Here is a 12,549-nt window from a genome sequence, read left to right on the forward strand (position 1 = left end):
CCAAACTGTCCTATTCAGGGCCTCGAGCCCAGCGAATTCAGTAAGTGCTTCCTCAAGATGACAACTCATGGCTTAGTAGCTTCCAGAATTTCTCGTCTCCCACAAGGCTTCTGAATGAACCTCAGAATTCATTATCCCTCTTTTTGGGAACTGTTCTCATTGCAAACAAGAGATTCCACTAGAAAGACTTCATTCTCAAGTGTGGTTAGACATTGGATGCAGAAACACAATTAAATATTATCACAATTGTGCTAAAGAAATGAAACTACAAACTAAATAAACAGAAGCCTTTACTCATTAGAACAGAAAGACTGGAAAAATATATACCAAAATATCAATACAGCTTGGTCTGTGCCATCATACTTTGGGGCATTTTTCTTGTTCTCTTTCTCTGTACTTTTCTCATTTTTATTTAATATCTCACTGTTACTTTCAAAACCTTTCAAATGCTTTAAATATTATTGAACGGAGTTTGGAAACTCTATTATGTATATCAAATACAGCAGGTTACACAGAACAAAGGCTCCCTCCCACCCAGTTCTCCTTCCTAGAGGCAAGGATTAATTATCAATTTCTTGTCTATCTTTCTGGAGTTAGTCTATGCATATGAAAACACGGAGGTCTGTATATGACTTTTTGAAACACAAAGACTAGTGTTTTGTACACACTGTTCTGAATCTTGTTCTTTCTATTAATACATGTCTTTGCAATCTTTCCATATCAGAAGGTATATTGATGCCTCATTTTTTTGTTGTTATGTCTTGCTTTTCAATGAGGCACCAAATGACTTTCTAAACATTTCTGCCTCTTGTCAATGACTCTCTTTCTCTCCTTAAAAACAAAAGTAAAAATGGAATCTCAGTGACCCAAATCTGCACACTGGAGGATTGTACCTTTTCTTCTTGGATCTTTTCCTCAATCCTTTTTGAGGCCATTTCATGGGCCTTGAAGAGGGCAATGGTGCTGGTTTCATCTGGGTCCAGTATGTTCCCATTGTCATCTCTCACCACCAGATCTAACCCAAGCATTCTAGAAAGAAAGCAGTGACCAGTGAGTCTCCTCATTAAGAACAGACTCTTTCCTGATGATTCCCCAGGAAAGAACCCAAAGGATTCATGGTTAGAAAGTTGGGTGCTAGACCAGTCAAGTTAAGAACAGTTCCTTGGCTTCTCTCTTTTTAATGTCTGCCTCCTTTCCCCAAAACTTGTGGTCAGTAAGTTATGAAAACTTATGGTAGTGTTAATCAAATTCATATGATATGCAAAGTATATTTATTCCACAGTCTCTCCACAGGAAAGGCAAAACCATCACTGCTTCTGACCAGATTCCTCTGATCAACGCCTCTTCCCAATTTTCTATTACCTGATATAAGAACAATGATAGACCAAATATCTGGGGGCTTTGCCTGATTTCCTTTAAGTTCAACATTGAGGATAGCCCTTAACTCAAGACTGTCTTAAAGGCGATCAGTGAAGTGGGTCCTGGCTGGTGGAATTTCGTAACCTCTCTCACAGCAGGAGCTCTGCTGTCGCTTAGATCAGGATTTCAATCTTGGCTTGAATACATGCTAGCAAGAGGACTCAGGGTGATTTACTTGATTTTGCAAAGCCCTGACTTCCTCATCTGTAAATACTCCCTACCATTCACGGTTGTTGTGAGAATTTCATGAGATAACATGTAAAGCAAGTAACGCGGCGTCTAGTATCTAGTCCACTCTCCATACACGGCAGGTCTTATCACAGCAACTGGCACCAGAACACGCCTGGCTGAAGTTGTAGCTCTGAGTGTTACACAGGAAAAGAGCCATATGGTCTATGCAGGGCACAATCCCTACTCAGGCTCTTATGCCCAATGTGCACAAAGAAGTTGAAAAAAAATGTGCTTCGTTCCAAGACTTGAGGACGTGGTGGAAAGAGGATACTGCTATCTGAATGCCCAGTGTTCATTCCAGGAACCAGCAACTTGGGAAGAGGGATGTCCAAACAGCAAGAAAGCTGAGGGATAATGTGTGAAATGTGCCAAGTCTTTGGGAAGAAAGCAAAAATGTCTAATGACTGACTCTCCCCTCCCTGTTTTATAGCATCTCCATCAACTGATTTAATCTGGGAGGTTCCTTTCCACGGCAGCCAGACCCACAGGCCACCCAGACACAGGAGCTGTGGGGTCTTGCTGGCGGCTCAGAGACTAAGCACTGACACACAGACGAAGCAGCTTTTACAAGCTGGAGTGGGATGGCAGGCGTGTCTGGCTATTTATAGGACATTAACATCCTCTGCTGAAGATCAGAGTCTTCTAGGCCCATGTTACACTGTGATAAGACCCAAAAATACAAGGACAGCATAGACACCAAGAGGGACTGGACTTAGCCCACCACTGCTGTTTCTGAAGAAATGCCTCAGCACCCAGCTAGAAATATAACCCCTGCGCATACAGTCCTATGAATGGACAAGTGACAAGGGAGGGAACACTCCATTCGTAACCCTAAGAAGGGAGCATTACACAGAATTTTAAGTTTAGGGTTCAAATTTCAACTTCCCCACTTACAACCTCTGTTACTTAGAAATAAATCTCTTAAGTTCACTTGGTCTGTGTTCTTTAATCATAAAATGGATTATAATCAAGACATACATGTGAAGAGTACACAGGAGATTTCATATAACGATTGAATCTGATTCTTGTATGCTGTAGTCACCCCAGCTTTCTTCTGAATACAGCTGTCAGCGTCTGTAACACTTAATTGAGTAGGATAATGGGCCTTACTTTATTTAACAGGTGTCAGAAGTATATTCAAGGGTCCTGAGGCAAAGGGGCAAGGGGAAAAAATCGCCTATACACAACTTGAGGAAATTTAGAAAACCAAACAAGATGTCAAACAGATCATCAACAAAACTGAGGAACCAACCCAGTCTTTTCAAAGGAACGAGTCAGGAGAGATGCATCCCAGGCCATTAACTGATGAACTGACTGATTTCTCACTTTCTAAAGGGCAGTAACGTCTAGAACCTATGTATCTACTTGAGCTAATCCGAAGATTAGCGAAGTGATTAACTCCTTAGAGGTGACTGGAGGCATAATCAACAGGCTAAAAATGTGTTTTACTCTTCTTGTAAATTTGGTTTTCATACACTACATACCACGGTCCCAGTTAGGGAACATGGGAGAGAAAGACAGAGAATGTGTCTGATGCTGATTTAAAATTCACTCTCAGAATAAAAACTGAGATCGATGCAGGCCTCGTAAAATGCGACTTCAGATGCGCTGTCCCTTTCAGTCTTGTTTGGCAGCAAATTGCCATCTTCCCTGATCGTCTGTCATCTCCTTGACACAGAGATCCCACACAAGGTCTGGCCTATGTGAGGGGTCGCCATATTTTCCCAACAGAATTGAATGTTTCCCAACGCAAAAAGAAAACAGTACGCATCATTCTTTGACAATTCCAAGATCAAAAGCTGAGGGCGAGGCATGTCCTTAGCATGAATGTGCCCATCTCTTTCCAAGTTCTTGGTGAAATCTCCCCCGGTTTACCTGTTCCCGTGATCGATTTTGGCTGTGACCTTTTTCTTGAGCTCTGCTAGTTCGTCCTTGGGGAGGGTTCCAGAAAGGATCTGGGACCGCCACTCGATCAGGCTGTATGTCATCTGCTGCAGCTGGCGGAAGAGTGTGACCTTGTTGTTCTAGGATGGGAAAACGAGGTGGAGGAAAGAACAAAAAATAAAGGTATGTTGGAGGAAGGAGGCTTTTGACTTGACCCTGACTTTATAAGGTGTTACTTAAGCAATTAATTTTGCCATAGAGTAAGCTGTGCACTTCAAAGGGATTTTTTTCTTTTTTTTTGAAATAGGGATGGCCTTGCTCTAGGCCATTCCCACTCTGTCTCCTATTCCAAGTTTAGAATCAGATAAGCCATTGTAGGATGGATGGGATTGTCCATGTACCCTAAGTTCAACCATGTCTCTCCTCTGTTCTAAACCCTCCAGGGATTTCCTCTGTCCTCCAGACACAGTACATCACATTGTAAAACCCTTCCTATCTTGGGTTCTGCCTACATTCCCTGCTGCATTTTACACCAATCTCTGCCTCAAAAATCTATGCTCCCTCCCTGCAACAGTTATGTCCACTGCTCCTGAGTGCTCCAGACCCTCTCAAAATGGTACTTCCTCTCCCTGGAACCACTTTTCTCCTCTTCCCCCAAACTCACCCCATGTCATGTCTTCTTACAGACTACAACCTCCACCAACTGCTAATCCTTACTTCTTTGTTCTCAGCTGAGAAGTCTCTTGCTCAAAACCTTAACTGTGGGCTGGCTATCCCTCCCACTGCTCCTAGAATTTACTCCCATCCCGGCAATCAGAACCCAGACCACCATGGCCCGGCCCATCTGACTCTCGTCTGAGACCTAAGCTCCTACAGGACAGGACGAGGAGCTTGTTCATTTTCGTAACCCTAGGACCTGGTGTAGAGTAGATGCTCTATAAAATGCACGCATGCGTGAATTATGGATGGAGAAAGAACTATAATTTCAGAGATAAAGGACAGTGGAAAATGAAATGGAGAATATAGTCTTAAAGGCCTCATAAAACTGTTAGACCATCCTGGAAATCGTTAGACCTACAATAATTAAATCATTATTCTGGGCTTCCTTAAGGACTTCCATACCTGGACCAAACCAACTTATGACCGGCTCAGTATATGGACTTGTATCATTTTAAGAGTCAAATATCTGATGTCCAAGCTATTATGACCTTGGTTTTATCTAAATGATTAATATACAGTTATATATATAATAGATCATATCACGAACATATACAATATTGTTTAACAATATTTATCTAATCCTTTTATAAACACAAGATAATTTTAAATTGTGAGAAGTGCCAGAAGGAAAATATATGTGGGTAATATGATCCAGTGTACACAGGGAAAGGAAGACCCTTGAGATAAAGTCTTCAAGAAAATCTGGTTTGTGTACCACTTCTGAAACATGCTTTTTTTTTTTTTTAATTTGTCTGCACCATTTATTAGTCAGTTCTACAAGGAATCATTGATGAAAGTTATGTCTTATATTAATATACTTTTTGGAAATGAGACAGTGAGTTACTTTTAAAAAAGAAGTGGTCCTTTTCTGGCTTTTTGGGTTGGGTTTTTTTTTTTTGTTTGTTTGTGTGTAAGTTTAGGGATAAAAACTAAAATATTTGCATAAATGTAATTGAAAATTACACAACAAAGCTGCCTCAGTTTGGACCTCTGATTCAGTATTTGAAACATGCTTTTTTTTTTTTTTAAATAAAAAGCTACACAATTCCACTCACCCCTTAAATACTACAAAATCACTACTTTTTAATTTACAGGTGAAAAGTCATGATATTTTTATATAACTATATGCTTTAAGATTATAGGAAATACTATTACCTGCTATAAAAATAATGCAACCTCACCCCCCAACACACACGTACACACCCAAAGAAACTATGAATGGCTGGAAAGCAAGTCCTTCTGTGATCTTCTACAACAATCCCTGGGGCAGATTCCTGCTAAAGTTATCAAATACGATCAAGATACTGAAAATACCCAAGATACTCCTGAACAAAGAGTAAACTGGAGTCAAGATCCCTCAGCCCAGAAGTGGGGGGGGGGGGCGCCAGAGATTAGCCCAGTGTGATCAAAGCTCTAAAAGAAGGTCAATGTTCTGTGAGAACACAAAGGAGAGGGTCGAAGAACTCCCTTACATGCTCGATTAACACTACTGATCTGAAAAATACAGACCGTGAAACCTGCTTAAAATTTTGTAAATACCTACATTCTAAGTGTTTAGCATTTTCTGAATTGACTTTCTCATCAGCCAGTCTTTCAAAAGCATAAAAACAGGACTTGAAAAGTTCCCTTTTTAATAAGCAAAGGTAAAAACCCTGTTTGGTTTTTTCCCATGGAATTCTGTATAAAATACTGCCACTCCATTTTCTTTCGAATTAAAAGAGGGAGTGAGAAATTAAGTCCATAAAATTTGCTAGGCAGAAAGGGAATCCTTTTTTTCTTTCCTGCAACTAATTTGTCTGCTCTCACTTAGGTGTTTTTTTTTTTTCAAGTGTTTTCTAATTTCAATGAAGATATTAGGCTTTATATTATAGTAAGAAAAAGGGGGACCTCAGACTCAGGGAATCCTCTGAGAGACAGGGTTTTGTTTGCGGCACATGTCCACAAGTTCTTGGTCTCAATTATATTAGACACTATCCAAGGTAATTTAATTACTGCCTGTTCATATCAGCCTTGTTTGCCAAGATCCCCCCTAAAGAAGGATGAAGACAGCCATTCTTCTGAGTCACTGTGCCAAATGAATTCTGAATGGACAAGCTGGAACACACCAAAGGAAGCAATTTCCCCACTACTTGAAGGAAATGGATTTCATCGCCACGTTTCCAAAACTGTTCTAAGTAGGATGTTCCGTGCAAAGCTGGATCCAGATACTTTATGGGTTTCCGGGGAAGCACATGAGGACAGGTGAGGAGAAAATCACGCACTCCTCACAAGACCCTGAGCCAAGGACCTGAGTGTCTCCATCTGTTCTCCCATCACGCGCCCCCCCTTCCTGTCTTCCTTCCTGAATCCTACACTGCCCGCGCCTGCCTGTTGCAGAGAACCTTCTCTGTTACCATTAATCCCAACCATTTTTGTACTAGCAGCCACTGTCACATAATTAAGAGGGAAGGGAATTTATTTAATAATCTCTTTGACTGTCTCTGCAAAAGTCAGCACAATCCAGGGACTTGAAAACAAATTTTGACAGTTCCAATGTAAAACACACTCTGGTTTCAGTTTCAGTTACAGCAGCATGTACGAGAGAAATCTAAATGTTCTCCCACCAGAAAGTAACGGCATTTCTGCACTTGCTTAGAATTTCTCCCTCTTTTCCACTTGGGGATCTCAAAGGTCTCACTTTTTACATTTCTATTCTGAATAGCATGCTCTTTCTCTAAGGATTTCTAAAGATAATAACAAACTCACAAGGAAGAAAAAAAAAGCAGCTTTACCTTCAGCAATGGCAAAGAGGGATAAAGGGGCCTCCACTGCATATTTCAGAAATTCTAGAGACCACTGGGACAACGGCACCACCTCCCTCGTGTCAGAAAACCTGGATTCTATCCCTCACTTTCCCAAAGAATGCAGAAGACAGTCAAAAGACTTTCCTCTGGTCCTCCCCATCTCCTCTGTCTGCCAACCCTTCCTCTTGCCTGCAGAGTTTGATGTAGAGGCAAAGGGCTTGACAGCAAGTATGGGACTTTGTCTCTATCTCTGTCATTAACTGGCTGAGATACACCCAGCGGTGAAACAAAGGGACTGAGTCGGAGACCCATTCCCCAGGCTGAGCGTCTGTGAGTCTATGGTGGAGACCTTAAACTTAATTACTCCTTCGAGCAACTTCCTGATTAACTGGCTCCGACTCTAACCATCTCCCTCGGATGCGCTTACCGCTCGGAAGCTCCCATCCAATTTCACCTGGCAGAGCTCTCTGCAGTGACTCCCATCTCTAACTCCTGGGGTCCGGAGCAGTGTCCGCTTCCCGTGTGTGACCTCGGGCCACACTGCACTCTGGGAGAAAGGGAATCCACATGGCCTAACACTCCTCCTCTCTATCCTAGTGCCTCTTTTCTTTGCTGCAAAAATTCCTTGCTTGACTAGCAAAGGCTTCATTTTTGAAGCAAAGATTCTACTAAGACCATTTTGCCTCAGGATGTAGCACAAGGAATCCTGAGAGGCAAGCAAGCATGAGGGGGGCAGAACAAAACTGGAAAAGGACCCAGAGGACACCCCTGCCCTGTCCTGGGTCACAGCCACCTCTCATCTTGTCTCTCACAAGAGAGCCAGACCCAAGCAGGATTCGCCACTCACAGACGGAATGCCCGGACAAGACCGAGTTTTCTATGGGAATTTTCTGTCCCTGGTAATAAGCAATCAGATGCTGGTTTCCAACCATGAGACCAGCTTAATTACACTTCAGAGCATATGCTCCAGCAGCCCATAATAACCACCCCTTCAGAAAGATTAGACTCGAGTAGCTTTAATCGGCGTGGATATGCAATGATGGGAAGAAGGGCAATTCATTGTGTCTGGCAAGTTCCCCACCCCCACCCTCAGTTATGGGCACTTTCTCCCCTCCAGATTTTTACACAACTACAGACTAGCTCAAGGTTTTATTGTACTGGTGAATTTTAAATGAGAGGAGATCAGGGACACCTGAGTGGCTCAGTCATTTGAACGTCCCTTGGCTTCAGCTCAGGTCATGATCTCAGGGTCGTGGGACTGAGCCCTGCATGGGGCTCCCTGTTCAGCGGGGAGTCTGCTTGGGATTCTGTCTCTCCCTCTGCCGCTCCCTACTCACGGGCATGTGCTCTCTAATAAATACCTCTTTTTCAAAAAATAAATAAATGAGAGGAGATCAGTCCATTCTATGAACTACATTTTAGCAATTATGTTCACTTGATTCAACAATACATATAAACCACCTTCCACACCAGGCTTGTCTCGTATCTCTTTTCTGTAAGGAAAAAGGATTAGATAAAGTGTCCCAAAATTATATGAACAACACTGCCTCGCTAGCCAAAACTCATTGAACCATTTCTCCAACTGGAAGGCGGGGGAACAGCACTGAGTTAAATCTTGGGGTGAGAAATTATAGAGTATGTTTAACATCACCACTTATCTCAGAATTCCCAGGACAGTCCCTCTTTCAGAAATGTTCCTCCTTCTGTCCCCACAAACACACTCTAACTTGTCAGTTTTCAAGTCCTGATTATTGTTGAGAAAACATAATGTGGGATGTAGACTCGTGCATATTCAAAAAGTATAGTTGGATTGTTAGTGAGAAGGAAGTCTGGGTATTACACTAGTCCAATCATGTCTAAATCAATGCAGACTCATTCGCCCTTCTGGCTGGCAGAACTCGTATGGAACAAGGAAGATGTGCTGCTAGAAGGGAAAGAAGGCCAGAGTTCAGCTCACTGGATCTACTTTCCCAGGCTGGGGACAACGAATGATCCCGAGAGGCAGCAGAGAATAACGGGCAGAGCGCTTAAAACCACTGACATACAGCGGTTACATTCACACCGGGCTGGAAGCAAGCCCGCCCATCAGCCCCAAGCTGAAGGGTGCACCCTCAACCAACTTCAGGGTAGAACTCTACTGTGCAGTCTTGTTCTTCTAACACCTCCCATCATCACTGAACTCTTACACGAAGACAGTGCTGGGGACAGCCAGGGGCTGTCACAGTTTGATGACAAAGCGCCAGGCACTGTCCTGGAAGTTTTATCCAGATTATCCGACTGAATCCTTACAGCAAGTGTGCAGGGCATATACAACATTACTGTTTCAGGTGAGGGAAGTGCAATGTAGGGGTCAAAAGACTCGTCTCAGGCTGCAGAATCAGCTAGTGGCCTACCCTGGACCCAAATCCCTGCCTTCGGGATCTGAGTTCTTCCTGTTTTAGTGTGTTTGTCTGCAGTAACTATTACTGGGTATGCTATATTCTTCTGAATATATGAGTATGTTCCAAGCAGAGGAGCAAGTCAGACTTTAAGAACCAGCTGCCTATCTAACCTCAGTGTCCACAGTCTTGTCATTTCAAGAGGCGACCACATTTCATTCATATTGTTTCCCCCTTTCCGGATCACCCCTGAAAACACACTCACTAAAGAGGCTCCAAATGAGGACGAGCAGTATAGATGAAGCCAGAAACTACTGTGAACTTGCACTCTGCATTGGCAGGCTTCCCCCTTTCTTTGCTGGAATGATCCATGCCTCCCGAACTTGAGCCTAAACGAAGGAGGCTCACTATCCATCTAAGAAACACTTAGCCTGCTTACTGAGCACTCAAGGCCACTCTGCCTAAGATGATAACAAAAGACAAGGGAAGTGGCCTTGGATTGGGGGGGAGGGCAGGGAGCACACACAAGGGAGCTTCAGAGTCTCCAAGCCGGGTCAGAGGGATGCCAAGCCCAGAGGGAGGACATCCAGAGCGGCTGCTGTTTCAAGCTAAGACGGCAGCAAGAATGCCATGTGCAGAGTCCTGGATGCTCCGTCTGCGCAATGACCTCACAGCCAGCACCTCTCTTCATGCTTGCACAACCCCATGGGGTCAACAAGGCAGATTTTCCATCGCTTTCACACGATGGGCAGAATCCAGACAATACCTGGAAACATCAAGTGACTTGCCCAAGACCATGGGGCTTGCTGGACAGGGCCTGGATGAGACGCCAAGCTTCCGAATTTCTAGTTCAGGGTTTGTCTCCCACAGTCTGGCATAAAGCCAACACCACCAGGAAAGACAACTAAATGGGACAAAATAATACTAATATAACAAAGAGGAAAAGAAGGCACATGGCGATGGTCAGCATTTCTTTTTCTGCTTTGGAGGAGTGGCTTCTCCTCTCTTTAGCATGAAGAACTCCTCCCCCCTTTAAAACATATTTATGGTTATTCACAAGGTTACAGTGCAGCTGCTAAAATTAAGTCACAGCCATCCAAATGTCTTTCCTGTCTGGAATAATTACCTGTGTCTACACAGCTGGGCTTATCCTGGTTAGTGGATGGCATTTTCCTCTCACATAAGGCTCTGGATCTGCTACAGACATTTCTCATGAGCACAGATTGAAAAGGAGAGAGCTAGGAAATGTGTTGGAGAGAACTGTGGAGGTTCTAAGATTCTACACGTGTCCTGAAATATCAAACAGTGGGTGCCTGGTGGCTCAGTCGGTTAAACATCTGACTCTTGATTTCAGCTCAGGTCATGCTCTCAGGGTCGTGAGATTGAGCCCCGCTTGAAACTTGATCTCCGTCTCCCCCTCTGCCCCTAACACGCACCTCCTGCCCTCCCCCTCACTATGTGTATGTTTGTGCTCTCTCTTACCCTCTCAATAAATAAATATATAAACAAATAAATAAAACAAAACACCTGGTCTCATAATCTGAGGGAGGAAAGGCATGAGAGAAACACAAGTACTGATGTGGTTCAGTAAAATCGGTATTTATCTTTATGCGAACTGAACAAACTTACAGAATTAGAAAACAAAAACACTAATGAAATCATGGCGGGGGGTGAAAACCACAAACTTGGGGTCCTTTTACCTTTTACCCAGTGAAGGATAATATTCTGAGGTTTGCTACTTTGATGCCAATTTTTGAGAAAGTTCAGAAATTCTGCCTGAAGTGAACTGTCAGTATGTTAGGAACAGGAACCCAACAAAGTCATGATTAATAATGACCCCATTTTAAGTGGATAATTTTTTTTAAAGATTTTACCTATTTATTTGGGAGTGCGAGAGAGAAAAAAGGCGTACACAAGCAGGGGGTGGGGGTGCAGAGGGAGAGGGAGAAGTAGGCTCCCAGCTGAGCAAAGAGCAGGACTCAATGCAGGACCCTGAGATCACGACCTGAGCTAAAGGCAGATGCTTATTGGACTGAGCCTCACAGATGCCCCAACATTACCACTTTAAAAATCTCATTGCCCAGTCCTTACTATCAAGTATGTATCGCTACTCATTAATTTCCAGAGAGAACGCATTAAGGAAGCTCTCGTGTATGTGCATTCCTCATCTATCAGAGTTGTTGCATCCGCCGCTAACCAATCAATTAACCAGAGAGTGCTCTCAACAGAGGTGCCAGATGATCGATGCAGGCCAAAGGGCTTAAAACAGCACGTCTGTCCCGGAGATTTAAGAACTCACAGGTAGCTCTCTCCTCAATTACACACACAGAGATCAAAAGATCACTTGTATTACGAGCCAGGATGCCCCAAGGGCCAGATGATGGGCCCAGCAGTAAATGCTCCTAAAGTCCAGAAGGAAACATCACGTATTGCTGTTTTAGAAGCTACATTACAAGGAAGAACTTGAAATAGGCCTTGAAAGATGGGCAGGCAGAGAAAAATCCTGTACTTTCCCACCAAAGGGGCTGGTGATTTCTGCTGCTATGATCCATCATGGGTAACAACAGCCCAGGATGGAAATGAAATCATACATTAACTCTTAGAAGTCATGCTAGACTGAGCTTCTGATGACTGTTTTTGGTACTAAAGGTCTAGAGGAAGGTGTTCTTCACAAGTTATTGAGATTGGTTTTCGAGAGTCCAAATGAAGAATTAACACATGACTGAACAAAAGCCTAGATAAACAAAGTCACATAAAGGAAAGAAACTGGCTTCCAGGCCATCGGGTCTAGTCTACTCCCTCGCTGCACTCATTCACGCATTGAACAAGATAATATACCTTCCTCCTGGGAATCCCTGGTCGGCCCGAGAAGATGCTTACAGAGGCAGGACCTAGTGACTTCTAGGTCCCCAGGAAAGAGGGAACTTTAGAAAAAGGTGTTTGTGCATCCCACTGTCAAGGAAAGAGCTGCTTCCAGGGGACTTGGAGCATTCTTGGCCTTTTGCAAGACAGCTGCCCACGTATTTTCACTCTGATAACATGAAAAGCCAGATCTACCTTTTCCTAATTGCAAACCTACACGGGACTTGTGATTACAGTTTATCATGGAAAGAATGTGCTACTTCCTGTGTCAT

General features: G+C 43.3%; 1 protein-coding gene across 3 annotated transcripts in view; it reads right to left on the reverse strand.

Annotated features, from left to right (window-relative positions):
• The window catches only part of DOCK5 (dedicator of cytokinesis 5), a 213,840-nt gene that overhangs the window by 114,450 nt on the left and 86,841 nt on the right, over positions 1-12,549 (reverse strand). For all 3 annotated transcript variants that reach the window (XR_004382447.1, XR_004382446.1, XM_032855782.1), the window contains exons 6-7: positions 3,526-3,674; positions 894-1,029 (exon numbers count right to left, since the gene is read on the reverse strand). Coding sequence is in view for 1 of the 3 variants with exons in the window: in XM_032855782.1 (XP_032711673.1) it covers positions 894-1,029; positions 3,526-3,674 (285 nt within the window). In the remaining 2 variants the exon portion in view is untranslated. The remainder of the gene's footprint in view (positions 1-893; positions 1,030-3,525; positions 3,675-12,549) is intronic.

This window comes from Lontra canadensis, unplaced genomic scaffold (genome assembly GCF_010015895.1).
Source record: "Lontra canadensis isolate GAN:19392208 unplaced genomic scaffold, GSC_riverotter_1.0 scaffold10, whole genome shotgun sequence".
Taxonomy (NCBI): Eukaryota; Metazoa; Chordata; class Mammalia; order Carnivora; family Mustelidae; genus Lontra; species Lontra canadensis.